The sequence below is a fragment of the Giraffa tippelskirchi genome, chromosome 4 (genome assembly GCF_054371585.1).
Source record: "Giraffa tippelskirchi isolate mGirTip1 chromosome 4, T2T-mGirTip1v1.2.pri, whole genome shotgun sequence".
Classification (NCBI taxonomy): Eukaryota; Metazoa; Chordata; class Mammalia; order Artiodactyla; family Giraffidae; genus Giraffa; species Giraffa tippelskirchi.
In genome coordinates, this window is record NC_137278.1 from 72,892,606 (window position 1) to 72,914,994 (window position 22,389).

Below are 22,389 nucleotides of genomic sequence, written 5' to 3' on the forward strand. Positions count from 1 at the left end.
TATATATTTTAAATATAAATACATAATGCACAATTCCCCTTCATCTAAGACAGGAGTGGGAATCCTAAAACCCTTGAGAATATTGTTTTCCCACCTTTGTCTTTAAGTGTGATGAAGTGAAGTGAAAGTGAAACTCGCTCAGTTGTGTCTGACTCTTTGCGACCCCATGGACTATACAGTCCGTGGAATTCTCCAGGCCAGAAGACTGGAGTGGGTAGCCTTTCCCTTCTCCAGCAGATCTTCCCAACCCAGGAATTGAACCAAGGTCTCCTGCATTACAGGTAGATTCTTTACCAACTGAGATATCAGGGAAACTCTTAAGTGTGATAAACCCACCTAAATCCAGAATCACTCCACGTCCCTGAGTAAGTTTTCCATGCAAAGATCAGGACAGCCTAGCAGCTGCATTAGGCCCAGGCTTCCTGAACTCAAATCCTGGCTTGGCTATTTATTGTATGACCTTGGGCAAGTTGCTTCACTCTGCTGTGACCCAGTTCCTTCTGTAACATGGGGATAACAGGTTTGGGTCTCACAGGATTGTGGGGAAGACTGAATGATAAAATAAAGACACAACAAATGCTCAGAGCAATGCTTGAGGAAACCTAAACTACTACTATTACTATTAGCTGTGATAGTAGATCTATAATTGGCTTAATTTTCCAGAATTTTTTTAAGTCTCAGTCTAATACAGGTGGCAGGTGCCATCTGGGTAGAGTCCGTGTCCCCTATGGACATGCTGAGCTACATGGACTCACTGACAAGTTAGGAAGTGGCATCAAAGACCTTCCTGGAACTCAGAGAGGGGACACCACTGTCTGCCTGCTGTCTCTGGTGTGACCCTTAATCACAGAAAAGGACTGACTCTACACAAGGACAACAGGGTCTCCTTGCAGTCAGCTGTGCCAGGTCGGTCCACCTCTCTGACCCCTCCTCCGCCACGGTCTGCAACACACATACCTGTAACCACCCACCTAGCCATGTCACAGTACTCACTTCTACTGTGGGTAATACACTCAGATATTTTCTGTGTTATTCTCTATTCCTTTTATAAAAGGATTCTATTTCATAACCCAGTAGTAGGTCTCAATCTATGACGTGAAAAGCAAATTGCTGACTGAGCTGCCCAGAGCCTGCCCATCTACAACCACCCAGCCATCTGATACCGCACCTGCCCTTCCCAATCCCCACATGCCTCCTCCTGTGGCCTCCACAGTGAACAGCTAACGGCTCTAGAGTTGCGGCCCCTGCTTCAGTAAGATCTGCTCAGGTTACAGCACTGTGCCCTCCTTGCTCGTCAAAATACTTCTAGGGTGAGGGGTTTCCAAAGCTTTCAACTGTCCTCCTGCATTGCTTTTAAAAAAAAAAAAATTATTTGTTTTTGGCTGCACGGGGTCTTTGTTGCTTCAAGAGGGCTTCTCATTGCAGTGGCTCTAAAGTGCCGTCTCAATAGCTGTGGCACATGGGCTTATTTGCTCTGTGGCATCTTCCTGGACCAGGGATCAAACTCCTGTCCCCTGCATTGGCAGGTGGATTCTTAACCACTGGACCACCAGGGAAGTCCCCGTGCACTGCTTTTTAACACTTCTTTTAGCTGTAACTCTGCCACGAAACCCAGGAGGAGATCCCCTCGTCCTCCCTTGCAATTCCAGAGCAGCTGGGTGCCCACCGGAGCGTCATAGCACAGTGGCCAGCTGACAGAATGGTTTCTCACAGCTGAGGTTCAGAGGTACAGGGCACTTAGGGGACCCATCTGAGGTCACCCCGCTAGTAAGTGGGAGAACTTTTTCTAAGTTTTCAACCCAGGTCTTCTGAGCCTATATCTAGGTCTTTCAGAGCTGCTCGATTCATGACTGCCCTCTGTGGGTCTTCATTTTTCTCCTCTGTGACCCTTTGGGGAAAAGGATGTAAGGAAAAGGATGTAAGGAAGCATTTTGATCCTTTGCTTTTGCTTTCTGTAAGTAAGGAAAGTGTTGCCGTGCTTTTCCAAGTTCCTGCCTATCTCCAGTTCTCCTAATTTGGTCCCCGCACAGTCAGGCTCCTGGCTTGTACTCTTTGCTCCTGCTCAGGCTACCTGGTTCATCTCATAGGCGCCAAACTGGTTGTATCCCTTCCTCCTGCCCAGGGAACCAGAGGAAGGTCATTCGTGAACCGGCAAAGCTCTGGTTAAATAGCACCTCCAGTTTGCCCTTAGTCGCTTCCCACAGGGTCCAGGACCTGTTGTCAATTGCTCTCCCCAAAACACACTTTTTCTTCCTGGAAGGAACAGGTACTCTTCCTCATCTCCACAAGCTCAAGGCAGGACAGCTGGCATTCTTTCTGGACTCTAAAATACTTAATCCATCTTCCTGGCCCTCCTACCCCTACATCTCAAAAAACAAAGGCAAAACCACAAAGGCAAGGCTGCTAATTTGAAGGGGCCATCACAGGGATGGTTGCCATTGACCAGGCACCTCCCATGTGCTAAGCAGGGACACCGCTCAGCTCTGGGGGCCACAGCCACCCTGTAATGGTAGATGCAAGTATCTCCAGGTTACTGATAAGGCACAGAGAGGGTAAATTACTTACCCAGAGTCACACAGCTACTAAGTGGGAGGCCAGGGCTTTGAACCCTATCCTCTCAGCCTGCAAAGCCTGCGCTCCTTCCACTATCCTATCCACGCCCTTAGGGGAAGAGGCTGAGGGACAGCACCACAGACTTTTTAAAAAACAAGCATGGCTTGCTTTTCTGTTCCACAACCTCCTCTCCTTCCATGTGTCACACACACACACACACCCAATCCCCTAGCCGCCTTCCCATGGACGGAGAGGCCTGGTAGGCTGCAGTCCATGGGGTCGCTAAGAGTCAGACACGACTGAGCGACTTCACTTTCACTTTTCACTTTCATGCATTGGAGAAGGAAATGGCAACCCACTCCAGTGTTCTTGCCTGGAGAATCCCAGGGATGGTGGAGCCTGGTGGGCTGCTGTCTATGGGGTCGCACAGAGTCGGACACGACTAAAGTGACTTAGCAGTAGCAGCACCAGAACTAATTTTGTTTGCAGGGATATGAAAAAATATTTACAGCTCCTCTTTCTCCTGCCTCAAATAATTTGCTGGGGACCCTGGCAAGACACTGCCATGTTGAGGCAGGAGGCTGCCCCACTGCTGTCACCAGGTCAGAGCCTGGACACGACACCCTCCTCCACTCAGAATAAATGGCAGGACCAGTGCTCTCAACCCTGGGACATCACAGGTCCCTCTGCCCAGGCCCCTCATCACCCACTCTCACTTGGGCAATACTGCTCTCAGACCCAGCCTGGAGCATCCCACACTGGCTCTGGGCACAGGGACATTAGCTCTAGGCGTAAGGACAGGACATGGGGATAGCAGGTACTCCACCTCTGGCTGGCACATGGCCAGCTAGTCCACTTTCACCCAGCACAACTCGTTTTTCCAATCCCAGTTTCAGCCTCCCTTCCTGCCACCTGGGCCAAACTGTCCACCCCCAGATCTCCATCCCCTGCTCATGGGGCTTGGCTGGGTAATGGCTGGGCCTGCTGGGGGCTGACGTGAGTCAGAAGAGACATGAAGGCAGGAGACGGAGGTGGCATCAGACGCCTTTCAGGATCTGTGCTTGCCACCAGCACCAGCGTCCCTCTGCCTGCCTGTCAGACCCATTCTTCCTGCTCAGAGTCTTGAGGACAGAGAGCGTGGGCCGCCCTTCCCCTGGCCACGCACAGCCTGCTCTCAGCCCAGCACCAACCCAGGGACCAGGGAGGCCCGTGAACCAAATGCAGACTTCCCATGCCTGTCCCTCCCGGCCAGTTGGGGCCAAAGTCAATCTATATTTCTGAACACCTACTATGTGCAGGGTTCTTTGTGGGGGCGAAGGGCTAAGGATATGAGACACAGTATGTGAAGAAGCTTCCTGTTTAGATGGAAAGGCAAGTACCATACAAGGCAGAATTCCTTGCCAAGTAGGATCCATCCAATCAGCACCCGGCATGAACTCCGGGCTGCAGTTTCAAGAAAGAGAAGAGAGAGTTCCTGCCTTCAAGAAACACGTGCAACAGGAGATGCAATGCATCATGCGAAGTGTCCAAGGCAGGTATAAATGGGGCTTTAGGGAAGGGAAGAGAACATGAGGTTCCAGGAAGGAGGCTGCCAGAAGCCCACCCCAGCCCTACAGCAGGACCACACTCTAGCCCGGACCCGATTTAAACCCTAGTTTAAACCAGCCCCCAAACCCAAATATGTTTCTCAGCCAAGGTTAAATGGCTCACCCTCCTCCCCGATTCAGATGTCAAGTCTGCGTGTTGAAGTTTCCTTTTGGGCTTTTCTATTTATGTTGTCATTGATTACTTTGCTCCCAACTCATCTGATTTCAATTTGGACTGATTGGATCCTAATTTTATTACCATGTAATCTGAATGCACATAATTACTGTCATTATACTGCTAAGGGAAACAGCTCCTCCGCAGCGGGAAGACCTAAATTTAGGGCTTCCTGGCAAGGGCGGCACTGCCTGGGTGGACCCACAGCCGCCTCAGAGCCAGCAGCCCCTGGGAGCACAGATGCCCTCCCCACCCACCCTTGGCGAGGTGGGTATTTGGGCTTCGTCCCAGGGATGCACTTGAGGCCCCTCTCTGGAGCCTTGGGAACACACAGGGCTGTGAGCTAGGGATCAGCAAGCCCACCCTCTGCATCCTCTGGCTCACATGACCACCCGCCGCTGCTGTGCTCAGCCTGGGTCCTCACTCTGCTGGCACCCACACATCACCCAGAGGGGACCCTATCCTCTAGGGTGGAAGATGTCAAAAGTCTCCCAAAAAACACTTGGGGTACAGGCTATTTCCCCAGTAACCATGAGGCTGAGGAAAGCAAGCTGTGACAGAAGGGACCACCTCTGAGCCCCATCCAAGGCCCCCTCCTCCTGGAGGCCTCCCTGACCTGTCCAGCCTTCTCCTGACCTTACGTCATTTACACCACACAACAGTGAAACTCTTAACCCCCTCATCACGCTGCCTCCTCCAAATGCTGAGAGCCTATTACAGATCAGTCTTATGGGACATCATAAAGCCTGGGACCAAAAGCCATGCTTTCTCCTCCCCTATCTCCCACAGTCGGGTGGGGCCAAGGCAGGGCCATACTCGCACGTCATACATGGGGACCCGAGGACCAGGGAACAGAGGGAAAGGTGCTGCTCCCCAGCCTCCTACCCTCAACGCAAGGGAGCTAGTCCCTGCAGCAGAGCCAGGATGAGGCCCACTAGATGGGAGGCAGAAGCCCCTCTGAGAGGGTCCTCAGCATACTTAGTGGGAAGGGTTAGAACACACAATCTCCCTCCCCAGAGCTGGAGGAGTTGGAGAGGCTGCTAGTTCTGAAGCACCTGCCAGAGGCACCTGGAACCTAACCCCTGTTGCCCTGGAACAAGCTGGGCACCCGACAGCGAGGGCAGGCAGGGGTGTCAGGACATTAGGAAGGGGAGGGACATGTATGGGAGAAGCTTCCCCTTTGGGAGACACTGGGCCAATGAAGGAACTAGGCTTATTGAGCTTGAAGAGAAATGTAGGTGGGGCTGAAAGCCAACATATGGGAGAGACGCTGCACTGTTCCAGTTGCTGAAGAGGGTGGAAACGAGACGGCCTGGATGTAGGAGGCTGATGTGGGCCTGTGGAAGCCAGGAATGTGGGCAAAGGAGCTCCCAGTGAGAGCAGACAGCTGGGCAGAGGTGCCGCTGCAAGATCCCCCAGGCCGAGGGGAGCAGCAGGTGAGGCCTGGCGCTCTGGGTTCCTGGGCCAGGGCTCCTTCCCCACTCCCCCTGCTGACCTCCTAGAGGGAAAGTTGCTGTGGGGAGAGGGCAAACGCTGAGGTCATCTTTATTTCAGCCGCCTCAGCAGAGAGTAGTAAGCAGGCAGCTCGAGCACAAGGCAGGGACTGGGTGCTGGAGTCCAGAGGGAAGGAGGTGGCCGACAGAGAGACCACCCTCCCGTCCAGCCCAGAGCTGGTTTCGATTCTGAACGGTGGGCTAGCCCAGGTAACCCCAAGGTCCTGCTCACTTTCCCTATGCTGGGCAGGTGGGGGGCATCCTGTCTTCTGACTCCACATTTGGCTCCCTGGAGACAGTCAAGGCTGAAGCACAAACCTGACACCACCCTGAGTTGGGGGATAAAGGCTGGAGTTTTCAGAAGCCATTCTCCACTCCCCCACCCCTTCCACACACAGCAAGATGCACCCACCTGCTACCACCCTCCTGCAGGAAGCTGCCAGGACATGGGCCCTGCCACCGGAATCACTCACCCAATGCAGGGACCCGATGCAGACCTTGGCAGCCATCAGGGGCACAGTGGGGTCCGAGGGTCGCAGCTTCACACACTCCCGCAGCAGTGACACAGCGTAGGATGACTGCAGGGGAAAGGGTGGCGACACGGTCACTCACAGCCCTGGGTTGCAGCAGACTGGGTGTTTCTTGCCTTCAGTGGGGGCACCTCCCAAACGGCCAGCCCCTGCCCTGCACCCCTTTCCTCCCAAGCCAGGAAGAGGCCCACTGGAAGGAGGCCAGGCGGTGGTGGCAAGCAAGTCCCCCCGGGTCTGTTTCCTCATCTGGAAAATGGAGGCTGTGACCCTTGACAGAGGTGATGTAACAAGAGCTAAGGAGAAAAAACAGGGAAACTCTTCAAAAGGAATTCACATGTGAACCACAGGAACTTTAGAGGTAGAAGGAAACTCTCTCAAACCTCTGAGTTCAAAACTCTGTTTACAGGTGATAAGAAGAGGATAAACCCACATGGGGACTGGCGGGAGCAAAAAGGCTGTCAAAGAAGCAGGAAAGAAGCCATGGAAGATGGGGCCACAGATATGCTGAGGATGGCCAAGTGTGGAGGGTCAGCAAAACCCAGCCCACAGGCCAAATGTGGCCCTCTGCCTGCTTCTGTAAATAAAGTTTTATTGGAACCTGGCCACACCCATTCAGATGAGTATTGCCTACAGCTGCTCTCATGATGCAAAGGCAGAGTGGAATAGTTCCCACGAAGACTGTTTGACCTACAAAGTAAAAAATGTTTACTCTCTGACCCTTTACAGAAAGTCTGCTGACCTCTGTTCTAAGTGCTTTGTAAATATGAAGTCATTTATTTTTCACAACTCTCCTATGAGGTAGGTTGCTATTGAAACCATGTAACTCAGATTGGGACTTGAACCTATGGTCTTTTAACTGAGATCACACACCTGGTCTCAGGACTTAATGCAGCTCAGGTTCTTGATGTCTCATCACAGAAAGAATTCAGTGACAGAAACAAAGTGATAGGTAAGAAGTGGATTTATTTAGGGAGAAACACACTCCATAGACAGAGCATGGGCCAGAAGAGAGAGCACCCTTGAAATATGGCACAGTTAGTTTTTAACGGGCTGGGTAACTCTATAGGCTAATGAGTGGGAGGATTATTCCAACTATTTCATCACATCCTAAAGACTGTCCCTGCCCCCTTCCCTCCTGTTTCACTCTGTCCCTATTTACAGATGAGGAAACTGAAATGCAGAGAAGTGGTGTGTTTGAAGCCACACTGACTATAAATGGCTGAGCTGGGGTTTGAAGAGTTTGACTTTAAGCTTGTAACCACTGCCCTATCCTGCCTACCTTGGCCAGAGAGGAGGCTTCCATCTCCCTCCTACACATGCACGTGCACACAGGCGTGCACGTGTGTGTAACTACAATTCCCACAAGCTGGGCCCTACTGTTGGCCCAGCTCGCCACCATTAGTTAGCTTTATCTTCCCTGGTACTCCAGAGGCCCCATGAGGGACATGGGGACTCTGGAAGGCTCTCTGTCCACAGCACAGTATGGAGACTAGTGGACACAGACCTAGGGCCCCACTGGTCTGTGTCTACCCTGGACCCCCGCTTTTCTCTACCTGCCTTTCCTTTCCCCACGGAGAAAGGAGAGCTTTTCTCAGCCCAGATGTGACAGACTTCCCTGGGCTCTGGGCTCAGGCTTATTAGGCCAATTTCATGTGTCTCAGCCTCAGGCCTGCTCCGTGTCAAGCGTGGCACTGGGAGTTGTGGGGTCCCTGCTGGGAGGGGTAAGAGACCCACAGAAAGGCTGGGTGGAGAGGACAAAGCCCCACCCCACTGCTCTCTCAGGAAAGAAGAGGGTAAGAGACCAAGCGAGTGTTAGCATACAACCAGCTGGGAGCCTGGGGGCCTGCGGGGCAGGGGTGTACTTGGTGTGGGCTGGGGCGAGAGAGGCCAGCGAAGGGCTGGCAGGAGGTGCCAGGCCATCCCCCTCTCCCTAGACCCTCTCCTCTGCAGGCTGCTCCCAGCCCCTCGCTGTGGCCCCCTCTGCCCCAGCCCCCAGCAAGCCTTGCCCTTTCCCTGGCTGCTGACCTCAGCATCCCTGAAACACAGACTTCTCTAACCCCGACCCTCCATGTCCCACCCCCACCTGGACCAGGAAACACTGCTATTTAAGGAGCCATCTGAGGACTCCTAGGTCAGAGCTGCCGGCTCTTTTTTTTTCTTCTTTTTTTGTCATGCTGGTTACCTAGCAACGCAGCCGCTGAGGAGACCAAGAGAAGAAGCGACCTAAATCATGCCAGGGAACTTGTCCTCTCTTCCTGCAGGTGGAGATGCCGGATATACTCATATCCGCCTGGCCTCACCTTCTGCACACAATTGCAGGGACAGAACCTGGATTCCCCCCTTAGGCTCCTGGCAAAGGACAAGGTCTGGCCGTTCTTCCCAGGGCTGCCTGGGCTAACCAGGCAGGCTGAGCCGGTGTACAGGGTTCCTGAGGGGTGGGGATGGAGAGCCTGCATCCAGAGCAATCTCCTGCTGCACTAAACCCAGGTGTAGGTGTGACCCAGCCTGTGGGGCCTCATGCACGAGGCACTCACTGATCACTCCAACCTCCTGCCTATAAGCCCATTCTTGTGTCTACCTTGCTGTTCTGGGAAGGAGCCAGGCCATGACACCAGCTCCCCAGATTCTGGGGTGTGCCAGGCTGCGTCTGAACCTCTCTGAGCCTGGCTCTTATCAATAATGGGGTTGAAGACCCCGTAATTCCCAGGTTGGTGTGACACTTTCTCCTGAAACGGGGGCCTTCCAGGAACACCCCCAGAAATTAAAGCTAACTTCTGACAGCAGTGCATTCTGAGGAGGAGTCCCCAGCTTTCCTCAGCATCTCAAAGTGGTCCACGACCCACAGAAGGGTGGAGACCTAGCCCTGGGCCTCTCCTCCCCGACCATACTCAGACTAGAGACTCTTTCTCTGCTTCCTGAAGGCAGAAAAAAGCTGTCAAATGCCATCATTAGCTACCTACCCAGGCTCCATACAAGCCCCAGCCCCTCTTCTTCCTCCCCTAGGCCTTAACCCATCTGTGTTCTGAGCTCCCTCTGACCCTCAACAAGACCCTGCTGAGCACATAGCCAGGGCACATCACGTCATGACTTACAGGATGCTCTGTGAGGTGGCCAAGATGATGAGGGAAGAGGAAGAGGTTGGGAAGAAAAATGCTTGGCAAGGTAACAAGGGTGCAGAGAAGGCTCCTGCTTGATTCTTGGCTGTACTTCTCCAGCCCCTTCCCACCTGTCAGAAGAGGCACTTGCTCTTCCCCCTCTCCTCACCAGAACCTGGCAAGCATACCCTCCTTTCAGTGAGGGGGGGTTGGGAGGGTGCTGGCAAGCCCAGGAGGACCCTCCTTGGAGACGACTGCAGGGTTGGAAGAGCAGGTGGCACAAATGGCTTGGGGGTGGGGGGGGAGGAATTCCCTCAGCCCCACAAATGGGCTCTGGGTGTTTATAGCTCTTGGAACGATCTGTGAGCTCAAGCCTCCCTACTTCCTGCATTCGTAGCATCCTCAGCCCCAACACCCTCAGCACCCAGCTCCGGAAAGGTTTTCCTTTCATGTCACTGCTGAGAATAGAGGCTTATGTAAGTGTGATTCTCATGGGAGGGAAAACCAGTGGGTGCAGGGAGAGGGCTTGGGGAGAGGGTGGTGGAGGGCAAACACAGTTCCTGGAGACTTGGATAAGGTCAGCCCTGCTCTGGGCAGAACTCCTCCTGACCACCCCAGCCACATCCACCTCGCAGAGCTCCCAACACACTTCCCTGGGAGAAGAGGGGTGCTCTGCTCTGCTCTACCCTTCAACCCCTCCCTCCCAGGGAAGTTCTGGATTTGCAAGAAGGTCCTTCCTGCTGCCACACTCCCGGGTGAGAAGAAATGCAGCCCCCAATGGAACACTGTTCGCCTCGCTGGGAACCCACGTCCATGCCTGTCTCAGGCAATCACACCAGCCAGCTCACAGGCAGAAATGCTGCAACGCCCCAGGCGTGCACATGTACTCAGAGAAAACCATCCACAGATTCACATCTATACACCTGGCCCCGTCGTAACTCACAGATAAACACCAGGTTCACACAGGAGTCTGTGGGCAACCCTTCGTGCCCCTCATTCCCTGGAGATTAACATCAGTTGTGGGACAATATTTCTGAATCATTGCCCCACCCTCTGCCAGCCTCTGGGAGGGATGAGTGGAGAGTGGAGCTCCCAGCCCCATCTGAGGGGGAGTGTGCAGCCCCCAGCACGCCCTGGGCCTTACCTTCCCGCAGGCCACCATGGAGAGGGCCACCTGGTACCAGAGGTGAAATTCTCCGAATGCAAACTTCATGGCTCGCTCCAGGCACTGCAAAGAGGGAGTTGGTCAATACTTTCCCTTCAGGGGTCCTCCCTCCCCTGGCTCACCCACACCGTTCCCAGGAATCACTGCTCAAGCCACTTCCTCTGGAGGCAGCCAGAGCTCACACTTGGTTCCTGTCAGAGAACTCCAGGGGCAGCCTGTCTCTACCACCAGCATGCTGTGTGTCACTGCACAAGTTTCTCACCCTCTCTGGCCCTCGGTTCCCACCACCATATCATGTGAACACCACATAAGGGCAACAGGGAAAAGGGAATGACATGAGATTCGTGAAAGCGCTTTCAAAATGTAAACATCCAATAAAAATAATAGTTGACAATTCTTCTATTATGCCTGGCACCTTCCTCAGCTTTCTACATGGATGAACTCATTTACTCTTCCCAGCAACTTAGTGAGGCAGCTTCTCTAAGTACCCCCATTTCACAGATGAAGAAGCTGGGACTTGATGGATTTGCCAGAGTTGCAAGTTTTACTGACTCTGAAGCCCGTGTACAGAATGATGCCCAAATGCACAGGCTTCCTTCTGCTCTTCTCTACAACCATCAAGAAAAACCATCTGCTCCCTGGCCCTCTGATCGGGGCCACCCCAAGTCAGGGGCTACCTGTGAGAGCTGATAGTAACAGAAGTGGTTCCAGGTGACAGAGGCAGAGCCAGCACATGAGGCCAGGATTCACCATATGGCCCCAGTCAGGCGAGCAGGGGACAGAGGTGAGGGGCACAGGGCCACACACAGGCACCTGCAGAGCTCAGTGGCCTGGGTCTCCCAGGCTGACTCAACACACCCCCTTGCACCTGGGCAGAACCACCTGACCGGGCCTCGCCCTCCTCACTGGCTAACTTAAGAGACCACTTATCTCCTGATACTAAAGATGGTAACCTCTCCAAGCACCTCCTGTGGTGCCTTGGTGTAAGCAAGGGCTCGGCGGGTGTCACTGCCCCTCCTCTCGGGAGCCCTCCCAAACACGTGGACAGAGAATCTGCTGCTGAGAGGGCCACCTAAGCCCAGGGCCCTAGAGCCACCCTTGATCTCAGCCTAGATCTGAAAGCTCAAATACGTGCACATGCCATTCACCCTGGGTGTGGGGGGGGGGGGGAGGGCAGGAGAGAGGGGCAGCTCTGTGCCCCTGGTCCTCACATCCTGGAGCAGGACCACCCCTTGGGTCCAGCCCATGGAGCGCTGCCCCAGTAGGGTTTGCCCAATATAATGGGGGTGCTCATCCTAGAGGGGGTGAGAGACAGGCGACCGACCACTCTCAGCTCAGAACCCCTCCAGGAGAGGCAGTCACAGAACAGCATCACCTCCAGGGGAAACGGAGGGGTGGATAATTATCCTCTTGGGATTCTCTATACAACACCACGTGCTCTTTCAAAGGAAAAAAACACATGGAAACATTTGAAAAAACACATACACCCTGCCAGTGAAGGGCAGCCCCTCTCTGTGCTGGGTCTCCCAAGAACAGAGCCGGATCCCTTGGTGGCGGCAGGGGAGGGCCAGGGGAGGGGGTTGTACCTCGGAGAGCATGACATACTGGCCCCGCCTGCCCAGCGTGATGCTCAGCAGGTCATAGATGGCCGCCGCATTCCGCAGGCTCACCGCCCGGTCCTCCTCCTGCTCCGGTGCCCGGCTCAGCACCACATCCCGAGTGGCCTGTGGGGAGACACGGTTTAGAAAAGAGTGAGGACAGAGAATAAACAGGTGCCTGCCTCCACAGGGCCCCTGCCTCTGAGGCCCAGTGACCTTCACCCTTTCACTGCTGACCCAGGCCACACTCCTAGAGCCAGCCAGAGCCTTTCCCCACCACCACGACAGCAAACCCTCTACCTATAGCCCAGGCTGGGGTGATGGAGCAGTCCTGAGCCCCTGCTCCTGATTTTCAGTGTTTTATTCTGCAAGCTATCCAACCTACAGAAAAGTCACGAGAACAGTAGTACAACAGCAGTAAACCCAACTTGGTAACATGGACCACAGTGGCTTTGATTCTCTAATAACAGTAGTAGTAGCAGCAGCAGCAGTAGTTATGGTAGTCAGTTAAGGCAACTTGGACTTTCATCCCTAAATAGGACATTCTTTCTATAACCACAACAGAAATGCCAAATTCAGGAAATGGAACGCTGTTCCCTCTGTCTTCTAAGAGCAGCTCATCTTCAAAGCTTGCCTCCCGTCCCACCAACGCCTTCATGGAAGAGCTGTCATACCAGGATCCAGCCCAGGATCATGCTCTGCAGGCAGGCACCAAGTCTCTTGTGCCTCCTTTCACCGGTAAGAGTCCCGTGGCCCTCCTCTGTCTCCAAGACACTGGCATTGTTGAGGGCACAGACCAGCTGTCCTCTGGGACGGTCCTTGTGTGTGTGTAATTGTCCACTCACAGGACAACCTTCAGATAACATTGGGAACTGACAGGATTGGGGGACGGCTCTGCGGCTTGACTCACAGGACTAGAGTTTGGGTGGTGGCCCCTGCGCGCCCTTTTCCTCTGAAGGTGCCCCCAAGTCCCTCTGATAAGGACCCCTATACCTCCTTCCCATCACCCCTGTGTCCCGCCCAGACCCTGTCCCTGACTTCCCACTACGGAACTCTCCTCTGTCCTTCTCAGAAACCTCCCCACAACCCAAGATCTCTGTGCTTGGCATCCGGCACACAGGAGTCCAGTAGCTCAAAGTTGCCGGGGACTGTTCAGGGAGGGGAGGGGCAAGAGAAAACCTGCTTTAGGAGTGGGTGAGTCTGCACAATCTGAAGGGGGCGCGCTGTAAACCCAAGCTTGAAATCCCCCCATCAGGAACTGGGGACCCACTTGTTCTGTGGCCTGTGGTCCCACCCCCTCTTGTACACTCACATCCTGGGGACAGCGCTCAGGAGAAGCTAAACAGGGGTCATGGGGATCCTGACAGGGTGGAAGGCAGGCCGGGGATGCTCTGGGTCCCCCATGTCTCCTCTAATCATAAACACAAACACATACACATATACACACTCTCTCTCTCTCGCTCTCTGAGGGCTGTGCCTGAGCTGAAGTAAAGCTGGGTTCTGGGCAGACGCTCCTGCTGGCCGCTCCCAGCGTCCTTCCACCTCTTGCCCCCTCTCCACCAAAGGGGTCCCTTCCCAGCACCCCCTCCCTCTGTAGAAAGGGCTGGACCCCCTTTCGTGAGTCGGGACTCACTCTCCTCTACTACCCCACAAAGGATCTCAGACCCAGGTACTTGACCTCTTTGACAGGATAAAAAAGACCTCCTGACTCTTAAAACCCAGATCCTGCTGGTCAGGTTCAAACGATATGTCCATAGGTGGTCCTCACAACTTCCTTCCATGCAAGACTACTATCGCCTCCTCCAGGGCAGGGGTTGGGGCTCCCAAAGGCGATGGCTACAGAGGCAGAAGCTCAACGGTCTTTGGATTATAGGTTCTGGATGTGTCCCTCCATGCAGACTTGACGTGCATTCCCACAGAGGCTTCTAGGAGCCAAAATGCCTATAAGACCCAAGGACGTGACTCAGTCATGGGGGCTTTTCAGTAAGGCAGCCCAATGGCCTTGATGGGGCTGTTCCTCCGGGCACAACAGGCCAGGGCTGCCCACTACCCCGAAGGGCATGGACTGCCCCAGGATAGGGTGCTGGGAATGGAAGAAGATCCCCAGAAAGGTTGAGCCCCAGTGCCAGCCTGGTAAACAAGAGCTGCTCAGATGCCAAAGGGTTAAGGGAGAGGAGTGGAGAGGGAAAGTGCCAGAGAAATCCCCCTCCTTCCCAGTGAAATCCACCCACACAGGCACCAACAGGAAGAGAAGAGATTCTAAGGACAGCCTTGGCAGCAGCTATTTCACCAAGGAACACAAAACCCACTCTGTGCCCAGCCATGGACCTGCCCACTCCTCTACCTCCAGCAACTCCCCAGCTCTCGGCCACCCAGGGTGGGGGCTGCCTCTTTGGTGGAATGGGGCCCGGAGGTTTGGGACTGAGAGGAGGGGAGACACAGTTCCTGCCCTCAGGGAGGGGCTATGGAAAGAACGCAGCAGCAGTACCGTGTGCCCACAGCGAGTGGACTTGACCTAGAACTCTGGGAGGAGAGGGGGTCCTCATGGAAAGGGGGCAGGGCAGCCAGCCAGCAAGGGGTGGCATTCCTGCAGGATGCATCCAGGATCGAGGACCCAGTCTACTGTAGGGGACCGTAAGCAGTAAGCTTTGGTTGGCCTGTCCTCCAGAAGCACCCTGCCAGACCCCCACTCCAACCCACCCTCCTTTCTGTGGCTGCCAAGAAGCCCTGTGCCGCTGGCCAGCTTCTCTCCACTAGCTCCCAGGTCCTTCCCTCCAGCTCCTTCCCGTCACCAAGGCCCATCTATGTTCCCTTGTCCACATGGGTGCCTTCTGGCCCCTCAAACTCAATTTGGGGATCTCTTCCTTCCGCTGCTCTCCCTGACTTGTCTTGCCAGGTGAGGGTGCCCACCCCACATCCTCTCCCAACTCTAGGCACACACCCAGGCCCCACATGCCCCCCTCGCTCATTAGTTCTCGGGGCAGGAATGCATCTCGCTCATCTCTAGCCTCCCAGCCCCAGCACAGGCCCGCACACAGCACTCTCAAGTGACATCTGAAACAGAAAGATTCTGGCCCTCGTGTGGAAACTTCCTCCTGTTGCCCTAGACCCTGACCTTTAGGAGAACAGTGTCTCTGAATGTGTGTGGCTGGTAGGAGGAAGGCGTGGACTCCTAAGCTCTGGGCATTAGGTTAGAAGGACAGGAACAGATGAGGAAACCACAGCAGCATCTCCTCTGTCTGGGGACTCCCTCCCACTCCAACAGGGAGACAGTAGGAAAGGCATCTTCTCAGGGGTCCTCAGGACTTGGCACCTGTGCCAAGAGGGAAGCGTGGGTCCCCAAAGGAAACCCAAAAGCAGAAGTTTGCAAGCGGTTGCTATGGTTTTGAGGCAGGGCTGCGGTGAAACGCTCCGGGTTTGCAGGGCAGCTGGGTAGCCTGTGTATGTAACCATGGCAACAGGGTGGGGTGGGGGAGAACCAGAAAAGAAAAAAGGAAGCCACAGTGCAGGGGTGGGGGGTGGGGTGGCACACTGGTGACAGGGTAAGAATTCACGTTCAGCTCAGGGGCCAGAGCAGGCCTCAGTGTACAGGGCCTCAGACCTTCTGGGGTCTTAAAGTTCCCACCCAGGGTGCCCTAGCTGCCCTACTCCCTCCTCCTCCACTGAGCTCACTCCTACAGGCCACAACTCTGCTCCCAGCTCCATCAGCTGCCTGCCTCACCCTCGGCCCCCTCACACACTTCCCTTCCACCATTTAAATGTACTCACAAGGACATCCTCCATGTCAGATGCAGTAACAGTCATGAACTGTATGGAAACTAAATGTCCTTCTCATCACTCCACTCCTTACTAGTCTGGGATAATGACAGGCTATTCTCCTCTGTTTTCCCCTGCAAAACCTTCAGGCTCCTCCACTTCGGGGGGTGCCCTGCTCTTGTTTAATTCATGCACTTAATCCCAGGCAGGGTTCATCACCTGTCTTGGACCCTCTGCTCTGCTGTCCTTCCAGGGGCAGTCTCCCCAGACCAAGCAGGTCAGAAGAGGAAAAGTCAAAGAAACGTGCTCTTCCCCACCCCTCCATCATCCAGTGTGACTCACTGTGGCCTTTGGACACATACCCATGAAGCAAACATCACGCCTTAAGAAAACGCCCACAAGGGCATTGCTTCTGCCCCAGATGGACTAGCAGCATGACACCTCAGGCAGGATGGTTCTGCTCAAACGGCCATCCCTCACGTGGGTGCCACGCATTTCAGGAACTGAATTATCACTCCCATGATCTCATACTAACCCCATGGAGGGGCTGGATGAAACTGCCGGTGTTCCCTTTACAGATGGGAACTTGTGCAAGGAACTTTGCTAACTTGTGTGAGGCCCCCAGGAGTTAAGGGTGAACGTCTGATGGCCAGTCCAGGACAAGCTTCTACTGCCCTCAGTACCTGCGGCCCTATGGGCTTCTCGGCCAGCCCTGGTCCCCAACCTCTGTTGGCTGCAAGGCCATAGACAGCCCTGACCACAGACAGCCCTGACAGCCCCATTTCTCCTCTGATCCTGGACACAAGCAGGGTAAAAGGAAAGGGAACTAACTTGTAGAGTACTTTGTAAGTATTGACATAATGCTGACAATGACCATCCCCTATTCTATTGTCCTTTTTTACAGATGAGAAAACTGAGGTTCAGAGGGACCAAGGAGGATACTCAAGGCATACAGATAGGGGGTTTAGGACCCAGATTAGAACCTAGACATTCTGACTTTACCCCAACTCTTCCCCTGCCTCCAGGTGTCTCTTAGTATCTGTCAGCCCTGCCCACACCCACAGAGGACCTGGGGTAGCTCTGCTTGGGAAGCACCAAAGCAAAACATGAGGCTAGGCTTCTCAATCAGGTCTCAGGGGCTGCTTCTCAGCAGAGAACAAGCTCCCTGGACCACATCAGCCCCGTTCTCAGGGACAGCCTCTTGGCTAGCCAAGAACCCCGCCTTGGGGCCTGCTGTTCACCCCCCACAGCCATCACCCTAGAAAGGAGTCTCCCAGTGGCATTTGTGCCTGTCCCTCCCTGGAGGACGCTGTCATATTCTGCTCATGCTGTGCTCCCCACCAGCAGACATCATTACCACTGGCTCTCAAGCCGCCAGCCCATAGAACCAAGAAATAACATGTTCTGTGCCACATCTTATCTACACAGTGATCCTGGCCAGGCCCCTCTTAGCCCCCATGCTCCTGCAGCAGAAACTTTCCTGCCAGCGAGGGTGCAAGGCTCTCCCACTTCCACTGCCTCGAGCATTCTGAGCTGGCAGTGGTAACAGGCCCTTTCCCCTCACAGCCTGCAGCACACAGGGTCTCATGTCCGAGCAAACCAGGTGCCAGAAGCTGGAACAATCTGTGCTCATCTGCTGAGTTCCAAATGGAATCAAGCCCGGGAAGCACTTTTTGAAAAAAAAACAACAACAAAAAAACGGTATCCTCAAACCAGTTTATCATCCAACCAGACCTGGACCTAAATGTTTTCTAAAATTACTGAGTCAGAACCAGGTATCTATCAGGATAAAACAAAAACATGTTGACCACCCACAATGTACCGGGCACCTTGGTGTTCATTTTTGTACTTCATCCACTCAATGGAGAAAGAGACCTTATTAGTCCCATTTTACAGATGAGAAAACAAGAGAATCAAGGAGGTAAGAAACTGTCCAGGCTACAAAGGTTGTGAACAGCCAATTCAAGATTCAAATGGCTGGCTGCCTGCCATTGGGCATGGACGGCAGTTAGTTTGTTGACCTCAGGATTCCAGGCCCCAGGGACTTATCCATCCACTCACCCTCTCTCAACCCAAGCCTTTGTGTTCTTTCAGTTCCCAGGAGCCTGACACCAGTAGCCACTTCTCCCCTAGCTGAATGAAACAGGGGCTTGAGGATTTCACTTTGCTATAACACACTTTCATGCCTGAGATCAAGATTTTAGAAATGACAAAGTCCTATACCCTCTGGTTACCCAGTGAGAAAATCAGGCTGATTTTGACACATGGGTTTTTCAAAAACCAGAATATGCATTTGAAGTTCAGCAGACTGAGCTAATTCCTTCTGATTGTGGGGCCAGGCCCTCCTCCAAGTCCCCAGACGCATGTTCCACTAGGTAGGAGGACATCTGGGACAAGGGCGGACAAGGGATGTGATTTAACTTGTCATCATTCTGTTGCCAGTGCTGAGCACGCATGCCACATCATCGCTGCTCAGACAAGACTAGATGGATGGAGAGTGGGTGGGTGGGTGGATGGATGGGTAGGTGGGTGGGCATTTTTAAATGACCTTTTGGCCCCCAAAATTCAAATCTGAGTACAAAACACAAGTCTCCTTTAGCCAGTTGTAACTCACGTCCTGTGCATTTCTATGATAGCATTTGTAAGGTTTCTATTTACCTCTTGCAAGACAAGGGCTCCCCTACTCATTCTGATTGCACTCAGCCTGTCACAAAAACCATACCTACATTATCAGCCCTGCACTCAGACAGAATACTCCCCTGAGTTCCAGACCACAAAATAGGGGCTGAGGAAATCTGCAAATATCCTTTCCTGGAGCAGCTGCACCGGGGACCTGGAGGTGGAGAGCTGCGATGAGTCTGCCTCTTGGGCCGGTTGTGCTGGAATAGCTGTTGCTGTAGCCTAGTGAATCCTGTAGGGATTGGGATAACCCAAGGAGCAGGCAAGGCAGCCATCTGCTTCTAGACGTTTCTCCTGATCACCTCCAGCCAAACCCAGCTAGCATTAAAGGGAGATGAGGAAAACCCTGCTGGTACTTGGAGGCTGGGCTGAGCCTCAGGTGGTCAGTTGACGGGTCTGAGCAGGAGCCTGGCAGAGACGCCCACACCTGATGGAGAATGTGACCTGTGGGGAAGGAGGGGGTACGTTCTAGGGCAGGTGAGAAGTCAAGCGTGGTCTGGTCACTCTGAGAAACCGCTCGGAGCCACAGTGGCCAGGTCCTGATCCCCAGGTGGAAAACCCTCAGATGAGACATCAAAGCTACTTCCATAGCCAACACCCTCCTCCAGATGTCTGAAGCTTCTAGATGTGTGACAGGCTGGGTGTGAGGAGAAGGAACCCAACCAGCCAGCCTGGGAGAGTGCCTCCTCCCAGCCACAGAGCACTTGGCATCTGAGCACTTCCTCTGCTGCGCATGCCTCAGAGAATTCCCACCACATCCCCACCAAGTCGCCTGTGCCAGCCAGTCAGCCACATATCCTCCCTCAAAAGGGAAAGAGCTGCTGGGAGGGAAACCACCTCGGCTCCATGTGTGGGTCACGTTTTAATAAAAGGCCGTTCTCTACTTGGAGTGGTTGGGGGGAATCACTTTAATGGAAAAACATCTGGATTCTGGTTCTGGGCACCCAGATCGAGCAACGGCCATAGGAAATCCTCTGCGGAGACAGAGCCCAGCCTCTATCCCTGCCAGGGAGATAAACGCTGACTATTCTCACACGGACAGCCAAGGCCCTGTTTACAAAGCCCTCCCCAAGCCCTGTCTCACTTGATTTTCAGTTATCCCCCTGGCTGTTTTACAGATGAGAAAACCAAGTCAGTGAATCACAGACATGATCTGAATCATGGCTGCGAGGATTATAGAATGTGACCTTGACCAAAGCTGTGGTTTTTCTAGTAGTCACATATGGATAGGAGAGTTGGACCATAAAGAAGGCTGACCACCAAAGAATTCATGCTTTCAAATTGTGGTGCTAGAGAAGACTCTTGAGAGTCCCTTGGACTGCAAGGAGATCAAACCAGTCAATCCTAAAGGACATCAACCCTGAATATTCACTGGAAGGATTGATGCTGAAGCTGAAGCTTTGATACTTTGGCCACCTGATGAGAAGAACTGACTCAATGGAAAAGATTCTGATGCTGGGAAAGATTGAAGGGTAAAGGAGAAGAGGGTGGTAGAGGATGAGATGATTCGATAGCATCACCGACTTGGTGGACATGAATTTGAGCAAACTCTGGGAGATAGTGAGGGACAGAGGAGCCTGGTGTGCTACACTCCATTGGGTCCCAAAGAGTTGAACATGACTTAACAACTGAACAACAAATGACCCTGACCAAGACACACACCTGTCCTGGACCTTACTTTTCATATCTGTAAGATGGTAACATAATAATATTAGACTAAACAATATGAAACTTACTTTTCACATGGCTCAACACAGTGCCTACTAGGAGAGATGATCAGCTTGGAAACTGGCAGAGGAAGGACTCAAGAAATGTTCCCAGTTTCACCTTTTGATGTCCCACCTGCAGACAACACTATAACCCTCAGCACAGGAGGGCAAAAATAATGGCCTGTGTTTCCCAAGGCAGGTGACTTCCCTGCAGTCTTACCTGATGGTGTAGGTGCTGAGATGGCCGAGGTGTGTGTAGGGGGCAGGGAGGGGATATTGGTCTATGGCTGAGGGTCCATAATTATAAACTGGAGTTTAGTCTGTGAGAAGTACACTGTTCTCCCATGAGAACCAGATCTGGCCTTGGTACCTCTATGCCCACATCGGGCTAACCAGCTAGATGCCCCCACTCTAGCATGCACCCTGCAAATCTTTCAGGACCACGTCCTGGCCAGTTTGCTCTTGGGATCCAAATAGCCACACCCCTTCCTGGGCACTCTTGGATCCGAATGGACCCTGCCTGGCTGGGGAAGGATACACTCTCTCTCCCCTAATCCAGTGACCACCTCCTCTACCCCTCTACCCGCCATCTACTTGCAGGAGGGACCTGCTCAGCTGGAGACAACCCACTGACCAGAGTTCTCTAAATAAACCCTGGCATCACACAGGCCCAGGTGTCCAAAGAGACACTTGTTTCTGGCTGTTTAGGAACCTGGTTTCTTAAACTCCACTTTCAGTCACTGCTCTCAGATGCATCATTTTTAGAAATCTAGTTCTCAACCCAGGGGTCCCCAGCTCATAAGTTCTGAGGGGGCCCCTCAATCAGAGGACACCTGACTTTGTTGCTCCTGCCCAGCCCTCCTCCATTCCCCTCGGGCCACATCCTTCATCTCACCACCTCCTGGACTACCCAACACATCTCTCCCTCTCACTGAGCTTCCATGGCACAGGCATGCGTGTGTGTATACGCACATGCATGTATGTATGTCTGCCTGGGGCAGGACAAGCGGTCTTATGAAAAAATCTAGAGAGTGTTTCATGCCATACCCTCTCCGCCTTATTTCTACACAGCACCTAGGCACCCAAACCCTGGCTAGTTGAAGAGTTATTTGTTTACTGCCTACCTCCCTCACTAGAATGTAAGCTCCATGAGGGCAGGGAGTTTTCTCCATTTTGTCTGCTGCTGTTTTTCTGGCGTCCAGAATGGGGCCTGGCACAAAGTAGATGATACTCTGAATTAAGAACGGCATGGGACTTCCCTGGCAGTCCAGTGGTTAAGACTTAGCCTTCCAATGCAGGGGGTGAGGGTTCGATCCCTAGTCAGGGAGCCAAGATCCCACATACCTTGTGACCAAAAAACCAAGACATAAAACAGAAGCAATATTATAACAAATCCAAGAAAGATTAAAAAAAGAGTGGCATGAGTGCATGAATGCTTACTTGCACAGGTACCTCACCCCTGTGAGTTACTGTCACCTTAGAGGTGAGGAGCTGAGGCTCACAGAGCTTAGGTATCTGCACAGGGCCCTCAGCAACTGAGTGGCAGGGCTGGAACCTAAATCTAGGCCTCCTGCCATGAAAATTACATGTTCCTTCCACTCCCTTCCATCGTCACAGACCCAGCTCAGAGCTGTTCGTGCAACATTCTGTTGACAAGCTGATGATATCGTTTAATTCCAGAAGCAAGAGGTAGGAACTTGTTATTTCAGTCCCTGGTCATTGGAGGGCAGGACCCAGGCCCCCGAAGGCAGCCTTGGACACCACACCTGAATCTCATAAGCAAGCCGCAGCCCCCTGGGGGGCAAGCAAAGCCTGCTGCAGTGACATCCACAGCGGGCTGATCTCAGCCAGGATCTGGTGGTCTAAGCCCGAGCCCTGCAGCTTTCCCCCACGGGGCAGAGGCTGGAGGCCCGGGTGGAGCCTTGGCACTCACCATGGACTCGCTGATGAGGAGCAGCAGCAGGGCTTCCTCAATGTTATCCTTCGGGCAGTAGAGGCTGGAGGACAAAGAAGGCAGTCTGGCTCCAGCGCGGCCCTCACCAGCAGCACA

At 53.4% G+C, this 22,389-nt stretch overlaps 1 protein-coding gene across 3 annotated transcripts in view; it reads right to left on the reverse strand.

Annotated features, from left to right (window-relative positions):
* Window positions 1-22,389, reverse strand: part of TTC7A (tetratricopeptide repeat domain 7A) — a 119,647-nt gene that overhangs the window by 50,040 nt on the left and 47,218 nt on the right. For 2 of the 3 annotated variants that reach the window (XM_081595946.1, XM_081595947.1), the window contains 4 exons: window positions 22,273-22,336; window positions 12,184-12,321; window positions 10,577-10,660; window positions 6,281-6,385 (listed from right to left, as the gene is read on the reverse strand). In XM_081595946.1, coding sequence (XP_081452072.1) covers window positions 6,281-6,385; window positions 10,577-10,660; window positions 12,184-12,321; window positions 22,273-22,336 — 391 coding nt within the window. Of the gene's footprint in view, window positions 1-6,280; window positions 6,386-10,576; window positions 10,661-12,183; window positions 12,322-21,463; window positions 21,550-22,272; window positions 22,337-22,389 lie in introns of all 3 variants that reach the window. The other variant, XM_081595948.1, reaches the window with a different exon arrangement.